General features: G+C 40.0%; 2 protein-coding genes across 3 annotated transcripts in view; both read left to right on the forward strand.

Annotated features, from left to right (window-relative positions):
• The window catches only part of LOC310922401 (UPF0729 protein C18orf32 homolog), an 85,416-nt gene that overhangs the window by 21,450 nt on the left and 41,730 nt on the right, over positions 1-22,236 (forward strand). The window lies entirely within an intron of this gene.
• The window catches only part of DYM (dymeclin), a 212,691-nt gene that overhangs the window by 11,782 nt on the left and 178,673 nt on the right, over positions 1-22,236 (forward strand). The window contains exons 2-7 of one of the 2 annotated variants that reach the window (XM_083882932.1): positions 258-435; positions 10,528-10,580; positions 11,233-11,326; positions 12,576-12,712; positions 18,832-18,904; positions 19,160-19,252. In XM_083882932.1, coding sequence (XP_083739058.1) covers positions 296-435; positions 10,528-10,580; positions 11,233-11,326; positions 12,576-12,712; positions 18,832-18,904; positions 19,160-19,252 — 590 coding nt within the window. In that variant the 5' untranslated portion in view covers positions 258-295. The remainder of the gene's footprint in view (positions 1-257; positions 436-10,527; positions 10,581-11,232; positions 11,327-12,575; positions 12,713-18,831; positions 18,905-19,159; positions 19,253-22,236) is intronic. The other variant, XM_083882931.1, reaches the window with a different exon arrangement.

The raw sequence follows: 22,236 nt of genomic DNA on the forward strand, positions 1-22,236 counted from the left end.
ATTTATTAAAATACAAGTGAGATGATGACTGAAGTAATAGCACAGGAATTTCTATCTTCTTTGAACAAAGATATTACTGTCCAAAGTTTGTTGAAAGGAAATCTCTCTAATATATTCCTCTATGCCTGATTCCTGCATCTCAGTAATTTTTCGAGGTGATGATCTAAAACTTCACTGGTGGCTAACTCGGGTCGGCATATTCCTTATTTGTGCAAAAGACTTAAAATGTTTCTTTTTTTTTTTTTTTTTCCTCAAAGCAATGAAAATTTAGAAAGACATTTGCCATATAAAGAAGATGGGAGCAAATAGCAGCAGCATCAGTGAGCTTCCAGAAAATGAATATTTACAGAAACTGTCAGGATCAGAGCCCATCTCTGAGAATGACCCGTTCTGGAACCAGCTTCTGTCTTTCAGCTTCACCACTCCAACAAACAGGTAAGAGGCTTTGATAGTGCGTTTATAGCAGTGACCAGTCTGAAAGCAAATGAGTGGGTATGTTAATTATTCCTGTTTTAGGTAGCAGAGGCAAAAATGCCTGTGTAAAATAGGGTATTGTTTCTAAGTTTGGAAGCGTTTTCCACCACCTCTTCCATTCCTGTGGGTTTCTTTCTTCTTCTTCATAATAGCTATTCATTCTTCTGGTAAAGATCAGAAATAGGGTCTGTAGTGTTGGGGGAAAACTTTTTTCCTTGTTGTTTTAGGAAGCTTTCTTTTCCTTTGGTATAGCCTTTGGGTTGACTGGATTTGCTGAAGGTTCCAACATTTAATGTTACCTCTCAATTTAGAGTGACTTGTACTTCTTGCATGATTTAATTGTAGCTTAGCTTTTGATTTGCTTATGGCTTTTTTTTTTTTCAATTTCTTTGCGTTTTAAAAAGAAATTTGGAGTGTATTCTCCATAAAGATATTTTCTAAATACCTAAAATTCAAGGTTTGAATGCCTTTTCATTCCAAAGAGTGGCATAGATATAAACAAAAGCAGTATTTTTTAGAGGATCCATAGCACATCTCCAGAAGTGCCTAATTTAGGTTCTTATAACTTCTATTAACCCAACTCCATTGCTAAATTCCTTGGCCTGTGTGTTGATTGTCAGTCTTACAAGAAGAATCTGATATTAATACCCTCAGATATTTTTACAGTTTCCAGCATGAAACTGGTGTTTCTCTGTAAGTGAAAGTTCAGGCAGCTGGAATGGAGAATGGTCAAGGTAAATAACTGGGAGGCATTTCCTGGGCGCTATTTTTGTGAGGAGTGAGGAGGAGGAAATGTTTTGGCTTCTGCCTGGAGAGAACAGCCAGAGGTTGGGAAGGAGGGATGGTGTTGTGGAGCCCTGTAAAGCTGGGAAAGGGCAGAACAGATTTGGGACTGTGCAAGCCTGCAGTTATTGTTCCACCAAGATCCCTGAAGACAAGAATTATTTACAGCCTAGCCATGACTGATGAGGTTGACAGTATTCTAAGAAGTTACATAATACTCTGTTGTTTGGGTTTTTTTAGGGGGGGATAATTACACATTTTTAATAATTTTAATAATTACTCAATTTCTTTTGGTTGTTCTATTTTTCTTCTTCCTCCCATGGAAGTTAAGGAGTTTTTCTTAGCTTGTTTTGCGGCTTTTTAATGCCTGTTTCTTAGAATTCAGATCCAGTGCAGACTAAATTTGCTAAAAAAAAAAAGCCCTAAACCAACAAAGCAAAAACCTAACCAAACAAAAAAACCTCAAGCAAGAAACATAATTAAAAAGACAGGCAGTCCAACGAAATGATCCAAATGCAAGTTGAAAGCTTTAATTAGCTGAACACCAGATGGTGCTCTTGCCTGGGAGCTAGAGGAGAAATATTTTTAGAGGCATCTTTTCTGCAGCTTAGTATTGGAAGGAAATAGAAATTTCCCATTTATTGCATCTACCTGAGACAACCACTAGCAAGTGAAATCGGAGGGTGTTGGCTGCACAGCACCCTCAGCATTTGTCTATATCAGATAACCTTGCCTGCAGGAATGGAACAATAGAGGTCAATGTCAATTTCTGAGATTGAAATCTTCCAAATTACCAAGTTAACTCTTCTTTTAATGAGGCTTAAGTGTCAGGAGCAAGATGCTTGTTTGTGATTTCTGGTAAGGAGCCAGTTTTCACCTGTCATACAGGACAGAGTTTTGCAGTCTTCTTCTCTTTTTAAATTCACTTTTTCTAGTTATCTGTTGCAAAACTAGTGACTGTTTGCTGGTAATATTGAGAGTTGTGTATGTGTTTTGTGTTGGTTTTTTTTGGAGGCAGCTGGTGATACTTCAGGGTAAAAGATCTATTTCCTGAAGTTTTTGCAAAGATGGGACTGATGGGATCCCCACGGAGAAGGGGATTGTCTTCTCTGGGTGCTGCTTTGGGCATAATCCTCTTCTGCATATGTCAGTACCATAGGGGAGGAGGCACTGAAAAACATTAGAAGAGAAGGTGATAGAAAAATTCATGTCGGTAGGAAAAGCAATCAGCCAAACCCAAATTATCCAAGCAAAACCCAGCAAGGTGGGGAAGTGATGGGGCTGGGGTAGATTTACTCCTTTCAGCAACAGATGCCAAACAAATTTACCTCCTTATCAGGAAGACTTAGCCCTGGCAAGGAAACAGTATCTTCAAGGAAAGTTTCCAAGGGAAATCTGAATCAGTGTGGGTAAGAAAGTTTGTGGGGTTTTTAACACTTTTCCATGTATGCTTTTTCTAGTTAGGAACTTGTGCTTTGCCTTACAGAAGCTGTTCCAAGTTAGTCCAGGTACTGTGGATCCCAGGTGCCAAACATCTCTCCAGCCAAGGCACAAAGACTGTGTGGAACAGGAGTGCCTTGGCTTGAGAGGTGGGGAATTACTGTCTTGCTGCTCTGAGAAACATGAAGACATGATACCAGCTCTTAAAATAGCACCACTTTCTGTGCTCTGCTGTCTTCGTTTTCTTATGCTTTGTGTGTCTTGGCACTTTGTATTTCTTTATTTGTCCTTATTTTGCTTTTCTCTCTTTCCTCTTTCAGTTTGGTTGATCTCTTCCTCCTTTTATTCATGTCTCATCTTCATGGTTTTCTTTAGGTTTTTTTTCTGACCTCTACCTGACTGAATGTGTTAATCTCTCTTTTTCTGGTTCCATGTGAAATTGTTTAGCATTGCTCATTTCCTCAGCCACCTCTTCTTTACTGGGTTTTGTTTTTTCAAAGGTGTCCTGTTGGCTTTTCGGTCTGTTTCTGTGAAGAACACAAGATAGTTTTCTGTATTTCTGTTTTCTGTATGGAGTAAAGTTTGCCAATTACCAATGCTGCCAACTGCAAGGTTGCTGTATCTCTGTCAGCAATACTGATGCAAGATGCTCTTGCCCTGTCACTATCTCTTCCAGTGTTTATTTTGTTCTTTTGTGAGTTTAATCAGGGACTAATCTATCTGGAAAACACAGCAGAAGTGTTTATTTTTTCGGCCAAGATAACTCCCCTATGGTGATTCATAGCTTGGCACCACAAAGCAATTCTGGCACAATGAGGGATTGATTTTTTTGGGGCACAGAAGTCTGTTGAGCTTTTAAAAGGTGGGATTGCTTAAACCTGATGTGCCATCCAGAAATGAACAGGAGAGTGTGTGGTCAAAGCAGAGCTGCCTGCAAGGGTCTGATATTCTGGCTTTCTGGGCTGCTTGGTCTTCCTCTCATACTGCTGATTTTCTAAATAATTAGGCAAATATTAAGAGGGAATATCAGCTGTCAGTAATCAGAAATGGGCTGATGGTGAATCCTTGCTCCATCCCTGTGACTCCTGGGGGATGAGTGAATAGTAACAGCCAGAGACAGCCTGGGTGTCTGGCAGGTAAAAAAGCCACTGAGGCTTTTCACAGCCCAGGAGTGGGAGCAGATAAGGGGTGCAGACATAAATGAGAATCAAAGGAACAGCTTCCAGCAGTGTAGTTTTAGGTTTTCTCATGCTTTTCCCTGCAAAAGGTTTATTGAGATATCCTCTTCCATAAAGCAAGTGTGCAGTACATGCTGAGCAGGTACTGTTGAAGTGCCTGCTGAGACATTTTTGGTTTCAACCATTAGGAAGTACTTGGTACAATAATTTCACAATAATTTCAGTAATTCCTTCCTTCCTTCCTTCCTTCCTTCCTTCCTTCCTTCCTTCCTTCCTTCCTTCCTTCCTTCCTTCCTTCCTTCCTTCCTTCCTTCCTTCCTTCCTTCCTTCCTTCCTTCCTTCCTTCCTTCCTTCCTTCCTTCCTTCCTTCCTTCCTTCCTTCCTTCCTTCCTTCCTTCCTTCCTTCCTTCCTTCCTTCCTTCCTTCCTTCCTTCCTTCCTTCCTTCCTTCCTTCCTTCCCCATTTATTTTCTTTTTTATTTTTTTTCCTTTATGGGTTCTTATTTGTTGCTTTGTTGCACAGAATGGATTTGTGGGAGCTGAATTAAAATTGTGTAGAACCTCTTAAATCTGCCACTTCTATACTTCAGGTGACTGACCCATCAATCCAATAGTGTTTGGATATTGGAAAAATTAAATACAGCTTTTCTGGATGGATTTTAAAAGTTATTGTCAGGAGTAAGAGCTATGAGGTTTGCTTTGGAGTGTTAGCTCTCAGTCTAGGCAGACTTTGTGTTTGTCTGGCTTTTCTATGATTTGCTACCAAGACTGCAACCTCCTCTTTAGTGGTGGTATTAGTTTCAATTATTTTCTGATGGAAAACTTAAAGTTAACTAAAGCAGAACTCGCTGAAAATCATGTGCTTAATATTTACTGTTCTGCTTTGTTCCTTCCCTAGAGTTATTAATGAGTTGCTGATTCAAGAATAATGTGCATGGGCCTTTAATGGAAGGGCATAAAAATGGGAAGCTTTTATGTTGCCTTAACATGGTACATTTTTTAAACAGTACAATAAATCATATGCTGCCTTATATTCTTTGATGTCTGTCCTCCAACTAGTCCATTAAAATCAGCATTCCCACAGTATGAATTTAGTAAATGGGCTGGGTCCCCTGTTTTGTGTTCAATGGCAAAGAAAAAAGGCCTTACTGTGAGGAAAAAACTGTCAGTAAAAGCTGCTTAATTTGGTTTTTTCCCCCTCCTTTTTTAGGGGATACTTGTCTGCTTTAGTTTGGGTCTTTTTCTTACCTTGCTAAGGGCAGGTGTTGTGATGTGAGTATGTTTGTAATTGCAGCTTTTAGGCAGAATGTTTTCTCTTGTTGTGTGGAGATACTTTAACAGAAGCCACCGCAACTTTGAAACATATTGTGGTGCTGTTAAAAGAAAAGGGGATAAAACCACCTTCTTCAAAGTTGGCTCCTGTCAGGAAACAACCTTCACTGTCTTCATAATTATGGTTTTGCTGAAGACTGATTGTTATAAAGTAAGGCAGCTGAAGTCAACCATTTAAAAATAATCCTATTTATAATGCCACTTTTTTATATACTTTTTCTTTTTTTCTGTCCTTTTTTTGGTAAAAAAGTAGTGTTTTTTACAATACATGCCAGAATAACTGACTGCAGGATTCTGCTTTTTGGTCATAAGAAGCTTGAAATAAAAATCTGCAGTAAATGAAAATGATGAAATTTTATTAACTAATAGACTACTGCTCAATTTGCCATTCTTTCCCACCTTTACTGAAAAGAGGCTTTCTTGCAGAAAACTAACTTCCTGGTGAAGAAACTCTTTGGACTGTCATGAGTGATTGCAAACACAAAGTGATTAAATCCCAACGAAGTAATGATTATCCTTGATTACTCTTTACTTTCACCACAGGTGTGTGATAGCTGCAGTCACACAGATGCTGCCTGTGTATATAAAGCAGTTTTTAGTGACAATTGGTATGCAAAATATTCTCATTACATGTGTTAAGATGTTACAGAAAATAATCACTGCCACTGTAAAACCTCTCCTGTTTGGATACCTTTAAAATAAACAAAGACAAGCCAATTTTCTTTAAACGTGGCTGTGTTGCCAAGGAAGCAAATTTCAGTATTATTAATTTTAGTTCTGCTGAAGTCTGTGAACTCAGCTTCTACATAAAAGAAAAGCAAATAAAATAATTTCTTTCTTTTATTAATTTCTTTGGAAATGCTGGCCATCAGATCACAGGATGAGGGAGGAACTCCTGTGAAGCCTGGATTTTTTTCCTGAAGTGATGGGAAGCAAACATGCACCTCACAAATTTGCAAGTGTCCAAGTGAGCCAGCAAAGCCTGTATAGTTAAGAATATTCTGCTTTGACTCTATTCTCTTTGCCCCGTACGTTCACAGCCTGTTTGAATCCCCACATCAGGTGATACCTTTTGTTCATTTCTTGGAAAACTGCAGAACTGGTGCATATGTAAATATGTACTGCTCTCTGAAGGTGAGGTGGTTCAGTGCAGGTTGTGCCAGTTGAAGTACAAGTGCAAACTCACCCAGGTCACTCTGATCATGCTGTTAAAGGCCCGTGGCTTGAGGCTGGTGTCACAGGAGTCCAGAACAGTTTGAGTTGGAAGGGATCTTAAAAATCATCCCATTCCACCCCCTGCCATGGGCAGGGACACCTTCTACTATCCCAGGCTGCTCCAAGCCCTGTCCAGCCTGGCCTTGGACACTGCCAGGGATCCAGGGGCAGCCACAGCTGTTCTGGGCTCAGAGTTTGTTCCAAATGTGACTAGTTTCCACAGAGGTGTCTTGTCCAGGGCAGAATTTCCTGGATGTTACTGGAGTGCCTTTCTAGGGTTTCTTGTAGTGATGCTCAGCAGAGCCATCAAGCAGCAGGCAGAGTTGACTTTTCATACTTACTGCCTTTTTATTACTAGCAATAGCTAATCTGTTTCATGTTGCAGATATACCAAATATTTCTCATAGAGCAGAGAATATTTTACACTCTGTCCTTAACAAATCTGTCCTTTACTTTTATGTGTTCTAACCCATGTCCCCAAGTGCCACATCCACATGGGCAGGCAGGGATGGGGGGCTCACCACTGTCCTTTAGATAAAGAAACCTTTAGATAAAGAAAACCACAAACCTTTAGATAAAGAAAATTTCCCCAATATCCACCCTGAGCCTCCCCTGGCCCAGCCTGAGGCCGTTCCCTCTCCTCCTGTCCCTGTTCCCTGGGAGCACAGCCCAACCCCCCCGGCTGTCCCCTCCTGTCAGGGACTTGTGCAGAGCCACAAGGTCCCCCCTGAGCCTCCTTTTCTCCAGGCTCAGCCCCTTCCCCAGCTCCCTCAGCCCCTCCTGGGGCTCCAGACCCTTCCCCAGCTCCCTCAGCCTCTCCCCATCAGACTTGTGCTCCAGACACGTATCTGACAGATATTTGACAACAGGTTAGTCCTTATTCCTCAGGTGAGGGTTTTCAGAGTGGATTGGAGCTTTTATTTGTGATCAATGCAGTGAAGGAGCTTCATTTTATCAGTCCTTGCTCTTGTTAGAGCTGAAATACAATTCAAGTACTTATTAGCAGTGTTCTGTGTGGCTTAATGAAAGGACAGATGTCTCAGTGTTTTCATTCTTACATTCATTCATTAACCAGATGTCATTTCCACAGGGACTGTAGAGAAAAGCTGGTGTCACAGTTGGTTTTACTGTTTCTTTTGTGCCACCTTGTAAATCTTGGCTCTGGGATCTTCTACACAAATCTCAACGTAATTTACCTTCTATCTCTTCACTGCACAGGAAAATACCCAGACAGCTTTTCCCATGTCTCTCACTTCTCTTTCCTGCCCAATCAAAGGAAAGAAAGTCATTCTAAGTTTGGCCCAAGGTACTTAGGAATGAGCTGCTGTTTTTTGTACCCCTCCACAATTTTGTCTCCATGAATCCATCCTTGGGGATGTAACAGTATTGAGTGTTTCACTGGTGTGTGTCTAGTGGGGTGGTGTTTCTGCTGTAATTCCCCCTCATTAGGAGTTTCTTTTGAGTGAACTGAAAATTTGCAGTAGCTGTTTCCTAGTCTTGATTGTGGCAAAATTCACTTTTGTGTTCTTGTTGTATGAATAAGAGGCAGTGGGCTGTAGTTAATTTTTAAGCACTAAACTTCGTATTAGTATGAAAAAGAATTACTAGAGTGTTAAAAGCTTTACCAAAGATCTGAAAGCCTTGCTTGCTTTGCCACTGTTTTTGATCCTGGCAACTTATAGAAATTGAACAGCTCTGTGGAATTTTTTGAGGACTTTGTGTGGGTTTCAATAACTCAAAGAGAAGAAAAAGGAATCTGTAAGAATGCTATACTTTGAAACCTAACCTTAGAAATTAGGGAGAAAATGAACAATAATTCAAAGCTGAATGTCTGCATTTATGGTTTAAATCCTGGAGCAATTACAATAACCACTCTGACTGTGTCCCCAGGATCTTTGGGTAGTGGGAGGGGTCATGTTGTGTTAGATTATGATTTTTCAGTACCTGAGAACTCTCTACTGAGTTGTTGTCCATTGTAATATTCACCCTCCCTGCCTGCCAGGTCTTGGGAAGGAATAAATCCTGATGACAAGCAGCCAGCTGGGCAAATTTAGGAGTTTTTGTTTTTTTAAAAAAAGTGTAGGGTCACTCAGACCTAGAAAACTGTGTTGTCTGTAGTTGCTGGTGGCGTGTTCTTGCTCAATACCATTTGTTTTTAATTACACTGCATGTTTGTAGTGCTGGAACAAGAGACCACCTTTGAGACCAAGCCTAATGTTTTTAAAGCATATATCAAAAGTGTAAGTTTGTTCTTTCTGAATCTTGTGTTTCAAAGCAGTTTTTGAGAGAAGAATGAATGCTGGTAATTGATATCAGGACAAGCCAATCTCCTTAATCTAAAGTTGTCTTAGGATATTCAGCTGCAGGTGAAGAGCTGTCTCAGCTGTCAGCTCACTACACAGTAAATTAGTGTCACACAGAAAATTTGCAGGCATCTTAAAACTTAATTTGTTTGATCTCTCTATCTTGGGTAGTTTCCTACTAAAGGGTTTTGGAATAATTCTTTTGACTGCTCTTTCTACAGTATCTTCTAGTCCTCATGAGCTGGGGAACAGCTCAAACTCCACAGCTCCCAAGAGCATGGGTCCACAGGGTTTTCAGCACTGGAGCTGGTTTAGCAGCTTCCCACACAGCACTGCTGATAATCTCAGGTTGATGCAACAGCGTGCTGTAAACTGGATTACCATGTAAATTTAAAAAGACTTCACTGGACTTCAAAAAGAGAGGAGGACTGTGTTATGACTGCAAGCACTGAACTAAATTTTTTTGACTGCCCTTTAATTTGTTGAACTTCAGAAGTCCCTGAAGGTCAGGCTGTATGTTCAGTCTGTATAGAGGCTCTGCCATCTCTTCCAAAACACTGAGCAGCAGGGCCTTCATGATATGACAAGAGATGATAGTTTTAAACCAGAGGAGGGGAGATTCAGACAAGACAGAAGGGAGAAATCTTAATGGCGAGACTGGTGGAGCAGGGTGCCCTTTAGTTATTAATATTTGTATTGCTCAGTGTGGCATTGAACACGGTATCTGATGATTTGTCTTGTTTTCACATCTGTTAAGGATGTTTTTGAGAATCAGTTGCCCTGCACTGCTGGGTCAGAAGGATGAGTTTGACGCAGCTGGTGTGGTTTCAGTGGTTGCTGTCAGGTTTTGCTTTAGTGCTTTATTGTTCTTTTCAGATGATGTTTTTCTGAGGCGTATCACAAGGCAATTAATGAAGTTATGAACAATTTGCTGTATCTGATGTGATTGTTTGTAACATTAGTTAAAAGGAAAGAGCTGCTTAGCTTGAGGTTAAATGTCAGATCGAGGTTTGTTTCATTCGTGTTTTTAGAAGTGCATCATTTCATGTGAAATTTCTTGTAAAAAAAGTCCAGGTTCTTTCTGGGGTCTGCTGTTCTATTTGTATTTTCAGCAACACCAAACCAAGCATGGCAGCACTGAAGCTGTGAAACCAACAGTAATAAAATGCCCATGGAATCACAGAATTGTTTAGGTTGGAAAAGCTCACAAAGACCACGGAGTCCAACCACTCCCCAGCACTGCCCAGGCCACCACTGTCCCGTGTCCCCAAGTGCCACATCCACATGGCTTTTAAACCCCTCCAGGGATGGGGATTCACCACTGCCCTGGGCAGCTCTGCCAGCCCTTTCCATAGAGGAGTTTTCCCCAATACCCAACCTAAAACTCCCTTGGCACAGCCTGAGGCCGTTTTCTCTCATCCTTGTTCCCTGGGAGAAGACTCTGACATAATTTCACTCTGATGAACAATTCACTTCTGAATATCAGTTTCCTGTTTTATAGTCGCTGTACTTCAAAAGAGTATTGCACTGCCTGATGTTAGGATGATGGAGCATTGGAACGAGTTGCTCAGAGAGTTTGTAGGGATACTCAAAAGCCATCTGGACCCAGTCTGGGGCTGTTGGCTTTAGGAGGTCCTGCCTGAGCAGGGAGGTTGGACAAACTGACCTCAACAGGCTAATGGATGGCTAAAATTAAGTGATTCATAGAAAGATTTTATTATTGTTTTGGAATGAATTTTCACTTCAAGTACAGGAAACCAATTGCTTGTGTAACTATTTTTGTTTTCTTTTCCTCCTGCCTAGTGCTGATTTAAAGCTCTTGGAAGAAGCCACGATCTCAGTCTGCAAGTCTTTAGGTGAGATGTTGTGTCATCTTTTTCCCATGTACTTTACCAGAAAAACTGGGAAACAACATCCCTGTACAAATCCATGTTCTTTAGCATTTCTGTATGTTGCCCTAGTAAGGTTAAAGCAGTGTAAAGTGTGTGTTTATGTATATCCCAAACCTTTATTTCCATTGTTAACTGTTTTACATGACTTGATATGACTGCAAGGTTTGAAACAAATAATTCCATCTCTGCTATGTCTTTTTCCCTTTAAGCTTATCAGTAAGGGGAAAGAATTGGAGGGTGAAAGGAAGGGATGATATAAATGTGATCAGTGGTGTTGTGAGAAGGTAAAAGGTAGTTGTGAAGACCTGCCCAGTTTTCTGACAGGAGGATGCTGTGCTGCAGACAAGTCTGGGAAAGGAAGCAGTATGATTATTCCACATTTGGGGTATTATAAGTGTAGGATTAATAGTATTTAGAGCACATTAATGGACTAGTAAACCATGTACTAGAGAATCTTGAAAGAAGAATCCTTGTACAGAAAAACAAGACATACTGTGCTTTATTTAGAAATATTTAATACATTGAAATTTGACTTTTTTCTATATATTATTTGAGTTAGATAGATAGTGTCAGCTTATGCATGCTTTGTAATTGTGTTTTATTTTTCCTCATCTAGTTGAGAAGAATCCTCGAACAGGAAACCTTGGATCACTGATTAAAGTGTTTCTTTCTAGAACCAAAGAGTTAAAAATTTCAGCAGAATGCCAGAAGTAAGTTCTCAGAAAAGAGCTGTGTGTGCTATTTAATTTTTTTAATGTTCCTTTTGTTGCTAGCTCTTGAATTTTTTTACTCTGCTAATTAACGTACTCACAAACTGTAGCATTCTCTGAAATTGTTGTTTGAAACAGAACAAATGTCTAGTACTTTTCTAAACACAGAAGTTAAGTGTAATAGGTAGGTAGGTTACTGGGGAAAAATACATATTTGTGTGTTAGATTAACACATTTTTATATAGATGATGTAAACTTAGAGATGTTTAAAATTATCTGAACTTTTTAGCTGAACTTAATGTATGAGCCAATATGCTATCTTGGAAATATTTAAAATATCTATAAATATGTAAATATGTATAAAACTACTGCTTTCAAGTTATGTCATGCAGCTGCTATTGGTTTTGTTTGCCCCTTTCAGCAGTAGGAGAGAACTCCAGGAGGTTACTTGTGCAAAGCTGTTGGTTTTTTTTGCAGGAGGCTTTCTCTAGTTTTTCCCTCACACCCACAGATAAATGTCCCGCTTTCATCAGATCTGGGGCTGGAATTCCTCCTCGTTCCCAGGACTGCCATCAAGTTTTTTGCTTGCATCAAAAATAAGAAGTTACTTGTGCCCAGGTAGCTGTTGCTGTTTTAATCCTAAGATACCTTGACAGCACAGCTTTGGGCAGTGGTTGACTCTTTGCTGTTCCATGGGCTCCCCAGGAATTGCTTACTGCAACTCAAAAAATTTTTACACAGCTGTATTCCCTTTCAGTCAGAAAGCTTGGAAAATATTTGTGTGTCTTGCATAAGAAGATGCTGCTCTGTGGTGCTCATGAAGTCCATAAATGCTTCCTGTAGGCTGTTTGGATGGGAAAAAGGCTAAGGTTCAGGGAGCCAGGGAGATTTCAGGTTTGAACCTGTTGGAAATTTTCAAATGTCTGTGTGCTTTGAGCCCATAGGGTCTAGACACCTCTAGAAGTTAGCTGAACTGTTTGGTGAGCTCCTCAAAGAGTTCTGTCTGCTGTGATGTTTTTAATGGTACAAATGTAGTTAGAGATAAGGTTGTATTTTCTAAACTGCTTTTGAATACATTCCCATTGTGTTTTCTGTAACATCAGCTGCAGGCTCCCTGCTTAAACATTTTAGCTTTTCCTTGCTTCAGCTGGAGAACTTTGTCTACATACTATTTATGTTCTTGTGATTTTTGATGCATGTTTGCTGGTGATGCATTCCTGATTCTTGTTTGTTCCTGCTTCTTTTCCAGCCACCTCTTTATCTGGCAGGCTCACAATGCACTGTTCATCATTTGCTGTTTGCTGAAGGTGTTCATCAGTCGAATGTCAGAGGAGGAGCTGCAACTTCATTTTACTTATGAAGAGAAAGCAGGACCAAGCTCATATGGTGGGTGCACAGGAGTGATAGTGAAACAAACATCCCATGAGAAACTCAAAAGTCCTGATGTTTGTAGTTGTGGCACGTAGAGATGTGGTTTAGTGCTGGACTAGTGATTTAGGTTAATGGTTGTACTTGATCTTAAGGGTCTTTTCCCTCAGATGCTTTAGGTCCAGATAATTCTATGAGTCTATGTTTTTTTAGACTCAGAATCCCAAACTTTGCTTCAAAACCAGAAATTAAGCACTGCAGAGTTTGGTTTAGCTTAATCTGGCTTTTTTTGAACAGTTGTTGTTGAGGTGTGGTGCTGCAGACCTACCTGGGATTTAGTGATTTTCATACAGTTTGCAAGGTGGTAGTGGTCCTCTTCAGAGGAACAGAACAGAATTGCAGTGAAGGTGACCACATACAACCATTGGAAAACTGATATTGCAATTTAATGCATCTTTTCACATATTTTTCATAAACTAACAGCAGCCACAGAGTGGAATTAATGCTATTTTTAGTGATCTAGTGAAGGCAAGTAACAATCCTATGGTTAGAATTGACCCCTTGAGAAAGCAACTGCTAAATTTTGATTTGGGGGCAATAGCTTATACAAGAGTGCAGGAGCTGTCAGAGAATTTAGACAGAATTACTAAAATGGGGACATGCCCAGGAAATGGTGTGTGTATTACAAGAGACAAGAGATGCTCAAGGAAGAAGCTGTCTTTGAATAAGAACAATACAAATGCATTCAAAAACCATTGCATTACAGCAAAAAGACAGTCTGAACACTGTCTGCAACAAATCTTTGTATAGCCCTGTACCAAGATGCTCTCACAAAGTGCATGATGGATAATGCTGACACATGGGCCTTGATTCCTTATGCTTTGGTGTAGATTGTGGAATCATTTAGGCCAGAAAAGCCCTCTAAGATCATCAGGTCAGATGGCTAACCCAGCACTGCCAAGTCAGAGGACTGTTCAGTGTGCAATTGCATGTTGTTTGTTGCATGAAGCCTAAAAAGTCTCAGAATGCCAGGGCAGTGTGAGTGGATGGTGTGAGAACAGCCCAGAGTGTCTGACTGTGGGTTTCCTGCAATGGACACGTGTTGAGAACACTGAATGGTGCCTGCTCATCCAGCAGTGAAAACTCTTCATTAAAATCTGTTTAACTCCTTGGCGCCTGCCAGTGCTCTGGGGAAATCAGAATTGTGGTGCCAAAGGATTAAGTGCTGCATGTTGAAATGGTTTAATGTATTTAAACTGTGATGAGTGATCTCCAGGAGGGAAGTCAGCTCGCTGATGCATTGGAAAAGAATATCTGCTGGTGTATAAACTATCCCTGCAGACTGCCTGTGGGTTTGTTCCTGGATTAAAAACGTGGCTCACCTCTTGCTTCAGTGTACGGCATGCCACAGTGGGATGGGTGGAAAAGCTGAGACTTTTGTCAGCTGGAACCCCTGTGATCTTTATTCCTTGCACTGGGAGTTCCTCACAGTGTGATATGGAAAGTGATTCCTGTCACCAGGGCAGACCCATGTTTATACCACGTCTAGTAGCACTTGACTGTAATTCACAGTGACATTTATTAGCAATAATTCTGTGCATATTGATGGCAAATGTACTTAGCAATTACCTCTGAGCAGATTGTTCATGGGATGTTGTTGATTAGGAAGGTAATTGTGTGTGGTCTGCTGGTGAGGCAGGAAATGAGCTGCTCCTCAGCTCCTCTTTGGGTTTCCAGTTTGAGATGGTTCCTGTGAACTTCCTCAGGGTGTTGAGGTTTATAACATGGTGAGGTTACACAGCCACTGGGTTTGATTCCTAAAAATCTTACTTTTAAATATCTACAGAAGGTGGTAATAAGGCATATGCCTTCCTATGGCTCTTATGCTCAGCTGTAGGAAGGTGAAGTATCATGAATGAATTGTAATAAACTAGTTGTGTTAGGGCCTATTAAAAGTGAGCAGAAGAAAATGAAGAAAATTTGCTGTTTGTATTTTTATAATTAAGTGTCACTTTTTGAATTTTTGGTTTCTACTTCTTGGAAAGTAGAATATTCCTGTTATTATTATATATTTATTATAATATTATTAAGCTATTATTATAATATTATTATTCCTATAGTCCTCTTAATTTTACATAGATTTATTACTACTTTTATGGAAATTTTACTATCTTTGATGAACGTGCTTTTAAAAAATTAAGTTCATAGTCATTACTGTTTTTTCATTTACGAGAGTTTGGCATTATTTATAATTCTTCAGTTGAGAGCATGATAGAACAAGCCTTATAAAAGACATCATATATGAACTGTATGATGTAAATAAAATATAAATTTTTAATACAATATCTTAATTTTGAAGTTTCTGTATTTCCTTACTGCCTTATCAGTAGTTATTGGAAAGAACAGTGCAACCACCCACAACACAAACAACCTCTCTACCCTGTGGTCCATTTTCATATGGTTTATTCAGTCACTTTGCCTTCTGAGAAAAGATTATTGTTCTTTTCAGGATCATCTCACAACTCCTTTGGAAATCACTCTGTGATGGTGTTTGTTTCCCCATGAACATCAGATTTTTATCCTTCTGGTTGGCCAGTACCTTCTGGTGCTGATTTAGGTACAGCACCTGGGAGCTCAGAGCACACAACTGCAGTGTCAGCACCTCAGGATGCTCATTCTGCAGTCAGGCACCACATCAGCACCTGCTCCGGGATATTTGGTGTGTCAGGGAGAAGTGTGTAATTATAATCTATGAGAGTGCTGTGTATGGAAAATATCCCTGTCACTGACTGCTCTGAAATATAAACCGTGCATGACATAGCCGTGATGGTTCAGGTAGCATTTTTTATAGTTGCCTTATCTCCTCCCAGATTTTACAGTTCGTGTGCTTTCGGTTTTTCTGAATGTCCAGTTTGTGCATTTTACTGCTAGACTGTGCTTGAGGCTCAGAAGAAAGCTGTGCATTTGTGCTTTGTGTCATAAAATGGGATTTTTTTGAGGTTTGAGTGCATGGATGTGTTTAGCCTAATGAATAAATTGCCCTGGATTGAGTCCCTGCTAATAGTGCTGTTATTGATTTCCTTGAAGAGAAGGCCTACCATTAATAGAAATGTATTCTTTTTGAGAAGTTTCAGATGGTTCTTTAGCCCAAGAAGTGCAGCCTTTGCTCTTCATCCGTAACTGGAATTTGCTTATAGTTTTGGAGAATATTGCAGAATTTTGATTGCAGGAAAATCCACAGAGAGACTAAACCCATATAGTTTAAGGTTCAGCTGAAAATTTCCTGTTATCAGTAAATCCCAAACAGGAGTCAGCATCTGCTCAGCTGAAGCTGGAGTTAGTCCCACTAACACAAATCATTCATCTTTCCACTGTCTGTATCCCATAATTTCACATAAAGGAAATGAGGGAAGGCAATCAATTTATTCATTCATTATTATCACTCATAAGTATAAGTTGTAAGTTTTTGAGATTATTTAGGGCTGAAGATCAAACCACAAAACCTATGAAAACTCTTAAGTCTGTTTTGCAAGAAATGATTTATTTCATTGCTTGTGTCCAGGTTCTATATGAGCAACAGGGCAGAAAAGCAAGTAGCATTGAAGATGAGGATATACCTTGTTATGCCTGAATATCTTACTGATACTGATATTAAGCACATCCACCAGGTCAGGTCTTACCAATGTAGTAATTAGGTTCTTGAAAAGATGGAAGTGGACTTGTTTTAGAACTGGGCCTCCTGGCATCTCTGCTTTCCTCTGTATGAGCCATTTTACCTGTGTAGTATGTGCTAATCCAGTGTCTGTAATGTGTGTAACTTTGAAAAAGTAAAAACAAATTTAAAAAAGTATTTTAAAAAAAATTTAGAAGAGTGTGTATATATATATATATCGAAACAAACAAACCCCGCCAAAAAGTCAAAATCCATCAAATTACTTGCAAGGTGAAAAAATCCATATTTGAGGACTTAAATATAACTGATGAAAAAATGGTATTTCAGCGTAACTAGACATTTTAATACCTGTGTAACTGCAGTCACTTCTGCAGTGGAGTTTGGAAGATGCACTTATGATTCCTCTCCCTGCTCTAATTTTATCTGGACAGGTTCACCCTGTGCTTACTTTCCCCAAGGCTTTGCAGGTCTTTGATCCAAGTATGTGATCTATTAATGTGAATGAATCTTGTGTGTATTGTCTCTATCCTGCTATTGAAAGAGGCATTGTTTGTGAAAACACAGAGTGTTCCGTGTTTATGGCTCTCTCTCACGTTATAGATTTGGCTTGCATCCTCCTCATTGTCTTGGCAAGATGAAAATTAAACAAGAATGTGTGTGCCCCAGTTGGGAAAAGGATACAGTAATTACTGTAGCTGAATGACATTGATTACAGCAATTAAGCTTTTTTTTTTTTTTTTTAATTATTTTAAATAACATCTTTCATTGTATGTGACCATGCTAACCCAGTGTTTTCTTCCTTTATTTTGAATATTGTCTGAGGGAAAAGCCTTCTTTCATATTCAAATAACCTTATTCTGTGTTCAGATGAGTTGTGCATACAGTGTGGCGGAATAAAATGATGTTTTAAAAACTTCTACTCACATTACTTTTTTTAACCTTTTTCTTCTCACTTTCTTCTTTTAGGAGAAAAATTAGGTACCTGTTGGGAACTAGTAGCAGTCTTTCATTATAAGCATTTTCTAGGTTCAGAAAGCTTTAGGAAAATGTCACATTCAAGTTACTTTAGAATATATTATCTGTGCTCCATTATTGGCTGTGGTTTCTGTCCAAGGTTAAATACTCTGAGCAGTTCTTGGTTTTACTAACAGGAGCTGCATTGTGTTACTCATGGGGGATTCTATATAAAGGAAACCATGTTTCCGTGATAAAAAACTGATTTCCTTTAGAATGTGCAGTTCACTAGGTGACAATTTTTAATGTGTTTTTAATAAACTGATTGTGGAAAGAAATAATTTTGCTTTACAGTGAATATTCCCCCTGGTGTGCTTCTTAAAATTGAGTTCTGGACTCAAGAACAAACTTGGGTTAAGCAGAGTAACACTGCTGTAACCTGGCTATAAAGCTGTGTTTATGGCAGGACTTATTTATTTGAAAATACAAAATAAACAGGCATTTGGGTAATTATTGTGCTGCAATGCTGTAATGCAGCTATGCCACTCTTAAGCCCTTCAGCACTATAAAGCCCTCCACTTCTTCACGGTGTTGTAGGTTTTTCATCATAATTTTATCTTTGAAAGCAGAATAAATCCCGATGAGCCAAGAGGTTTATCTTCTGGAGTTTTTTAGTATTATATGCTAACTTGAAGTGGTTTAATAAACTTTTTTCTCAGTGAGTCTTGAAAGGCTTCTGTTACAGTTACTTTTAAAAATTACTGATGTAAAATATGACCAGTTTTATTGCTTAGAATGGTTGCAAGTTTTTAAATAATTCTGAATCACTGCATGCATATTATCACATTGTATATGACTAGAGAATCATTTCTATTCCCTTAAAATGCACCAACTTATCATTGAAATGGGTAAAACTTCCTCAATAAATAAATATGTATTTATGAAAAAATTGTATCTATATTACTCCAGAGCAGCAGTGACATTCAGTAACTACATTCTTTTGACATTCTTTTATAATGTTGCTCAGTGTATATTTGACAGATGAAACTGTCTCTGATTATTCTTCACTTGGGTTTAAAAAACAGAGTGGGAAAATATGTGAAGTGTAGGAATTTTGAGAGGACATTCAACTGTTGACCAGTGAGAAGTCACTCGTGTTTAGTTCAGCTGTTCATAATAACACTGTTTAATATGATCTTCTGTAAGTAGTAAAGGAAGGCTTGATGTGCTGAGTATTAGCACATTCCCACAATACCAACATCTCATTTAATTTATGCAGTTGCTAATAGTTGCTTTTTTTAATGTAAAAAAAGACATCACCACTTTCTCTGTTAATAATCTCATTTGCTTTCTATTTTGGGAAAAAAAAAATCCCATCTCCTTTAACAGCTAGAACTTCTAGTGTTTATTCCTTGATTAAGATATTGATCATCTGCATTTGTGTGTTTGTATCTTCACTGTGTTTAGGTATTTGAGAACCCAGAAATCATTTGCTGTGTTTCTTTTTTAGGGGTAGAGTGTGAAGACCTCATAGAAGAGTTGCTGTGTTGCCTCATCCAGCTCATTGTTGAAATTCCCCTCTTGTGAGTAGGCTTTTGTGTCTTCTTCTTTTTTCTTAGCCTTCTTTTATAAACTGAGCATTTGAGAGAATATGAAACTGGTAGTAATGGGTTTGTAATGTTTAAATAGTTGTATTTGAATGTTCCATGTGATGGAGCAGTACAGATAATGATAAGCAGCTGCCAGTGCCAGCCCTGAATATTCTGTTGGAAGAAGTACATGATGAACATCTCACACCCAGTTCAAACCATCAACAGAAGTTATTCCGTTTGTTTCAGGTACCCCTGTCAGCACACAGACAGTAACTGGTGGAAATGGTTGTGCTCATGGTACAGGGGAAGGTACAGTGGAGGTGTCACTTCAGCTCTGGGGTATGCAGTAAGGTGAAAACTAAAGTTCTTCTGCAGTTTTGTGGGGGTTTAAATTGCAAAAATAAATCATATTGTGCTATTTAATACTGATTTCTAAAATTCCAGTGGATTGATGTCTGAAGAAGAGACAAGAGAAGTGAATAAGTGGAATGTTTCTGTAGATCTCTAGATTTATTTTTATGGCTTTTTTTCGTGCATTTGTTGTATTTGAGAGATGATGATTCCACGTCTTGTTGGGCTTTGTGTCATAAAACGTGCTTCAGTGTTTAATGTTGGAGAGCATGCTTTGTTGTTTGGGAAAAAAAAAAAAGTGTTCTTTCACTTTTGTGGAAGTGTTCTGATTAGTTTTGACTTTTTTTCCCCTTGATAAACTTTACTAAAGGTAAAGTGAGCAGTATTTGGTATTATATCTTTGGTATTAAATTGCAGTGTAGTCTGTGTCTAAAATGCAGCACCCCAGCTAAAGCTTTGGAGGAGCTTCAGATGATCTGTTACAGTGTAGTACAGAGCTCTGCTATCTTGTAGCTGGGATTGTCCTTTTGGCTAGAAAACTGACAAAGGTGCAATGTTTTTTGAAACATTGCTGCCATTAAATGCAGCTCTGTCAAGGTTAATGCGAGGGATTTGTGTAGGTAGAGCGTAATGAATTAGTGGTGTGATTCAGAGTGTCATTCCACAGAGCTTGTCAGGACTTCCTGGAACAGATACACGCTTTGTTTGGAGCAGATTAGAGGAAGTACAAAGGGCTGAGAGGACTGTGATATACGGGCAAGTTCATAAATCCTGCAGGGTTTTGTTTTTCTTTCTTGGAAGTACCAGTGTCTGTGTGTGTAGACCGGGATTCTTTATTCTGCCTTTCAGCAGAGGAAAATATGCCGGCGGGATTGTTCCTCACCCACTTCAACAGCTGAACCTGTCAGCATCCCTGTTTCTGTGTGGATGTGGTTCCTGACAGGGGAGGCAGCTGCTGAAAGTGCTTAGATTACTATAACATCTAATGCTAAACTGGCTTATTTAAAAACTGAATTATAAAGCCCGTGCATAATTTAATATTCAGCTGTATCAAAAACTTATATTTTGTAAGAGAGAGATGTGGAAGAGTTTTCTTTTGTAGTTGTGGGTTCTTTTGGTCAGATAAGCTTGTTTTTGCTAAATTTCTCCTGAAACAGCATGCTGCTGATTGCTAATAAATACTAACACTTAAAAAAACACATATTACTGTCTTGTTTATCACTAGGATATGTTTAACAACGTGATAATGCCTTAACTAAGAATTTTGTTCCTATGTCATCAAAAGGGAAATAGGGCAAAGGAGATGTTGGAATAGTTGCATTCTCTAATACACAGTCCAACTATGTTCTTCATAAAAGCATTACAAGGTATTGATTTATTATTAAGTTTGTTCAGGAGAAAGATCAGGATTCATAGTTTTCATAGTGAGTTTACTTCTTGCTTACCTCCTGCTCCCTCAGGTCAGGTATCATTAGAGATTCTTTCCCTATTTTGTCTCAAGGGAATAGTCCATTTCTGTCTTTGGCTGGAATGACTCTAGAGAGCTGCAAGCCCAGCATGTGGATTTGGGGAAGGAATAGATTGGATGGAATGCATGAAATATTCAAACTTGTAATGATCTCTGTGTCAGGACTTCACCTGTGAGAGAAAAGACAACTCTGGCAGCTTGCAGGGGCACTGTAACAGAGTGTCTGTCGGTAAAGATACTGTTAAAGGTGAATTTTCGTTGTGACAGACCATTAAAATCTCCTTGCTGAGCTGGTCTTCAAAGTGTCTTTCAGAATAGCAAAGATTTTTTTAGGAGCATTCAATAGCCTTAACAGAGGATTGTGACAATGAGTGTGTCCCTTGGGCTCTGTGATGCAGTTTGGTGAAGGAGTGGATACAGCTGGCAGCTGCTGTCTGAATATATTGCTTGTCTGCACCCCAGTTAAATCTTACATTTTTCTCCATCACTGAAACTGTAAGATTATTTTTAAAGCATGTAAGGCCATCTCCATGTTCAGAATGCAGGAACAGCTGTACCTGTGCAACTGTCTTGCACTCCTTCCTTTTGAACTTGTTCTGAATGTCACGTCAGGTGCTTGGGATACCTGTGTGTGGTATTTTGCAGGCAGGTAGATAGTTCTTCCAGGATGGTTGGAGAGCAGCCCTGAGGAGAAGGACTTTGGTATATTCTGGTTATACCCCAGAGGTTGGGAGAGGCTGGACATGTCCCAGCAGTGTGCACTACGACCCAGAAACCCCCCGTGCCCTGGGCTGATCCCCAGCGTGGGCAGCAGGACAGGAGGGGGATTGTGCCCCTGTGCCCCTGTGCTCAGGTCAGAGCCCACCTGCAGAGGTGCCCCAGCCCTGCCCCCAACAGCACAAGGACGTGGAGCTGCTGCAGCCAGGCCAGAGGAGGCCACGGAGATGCTGCCAGGGCTGGAGCCCCTCTGCTCTGGAGCCAGCCTGGGACACCTGGGGCTCTTCACCTGCACAAGAGAAGGCTCCAGGCAGAGCTCACAGCCCCTGCCAGGGCCTCAAGCGGCTCCAGGAGAGCTGCACAGGCACTGGGGACAAGGCCTGCAGGGACAGGACACAGGCAGTGGCTTCCCAGGGCCAGAGGGCAGGGCCAGATGGGATGTGGGGCAGGAATTGGTGGCTGTGAGGGTGGGGAGGCCCTGGCACAGGGTGCCCAGAGCAGCTGTGGCTGCCCCTGGATCCCTGGCAGTGTCCAAGGCCAGGCTGGACAGGGCTTGGAGCAGCCTGGGATAGTGGAAGGTGTCCCTGCCCATGGCACAGGGTGCCAATGAATGAGTTTTAATGTCCCTTCCCACCCAAGCCATCCTGGGATTCTAAATGTAAGAAGTTTGGGCTTGGCAGGGACACTGAATTCATGAAGGCTCCAGTCTTTTCATGAGTATAGGCAGATGTCACTCACCTCTGAGCTTGCTCTAGTATCAGTGTTGGCAGAATAAGCTCATTTCTGC

The sequence above is a fragment of the Zosterops lateralis genome (genome assembly GCF_965231275.1).
Source record: "Zosterops lateralis genome assembly, chromosome: Z".
Classification (NCBI taxonomy): domain Eukaryota; kingdom Metazoa; phylum Chordata; class Aves; order Passeriformes; family Zosteropidae; genus Zosterops; species Zosterops lateralis.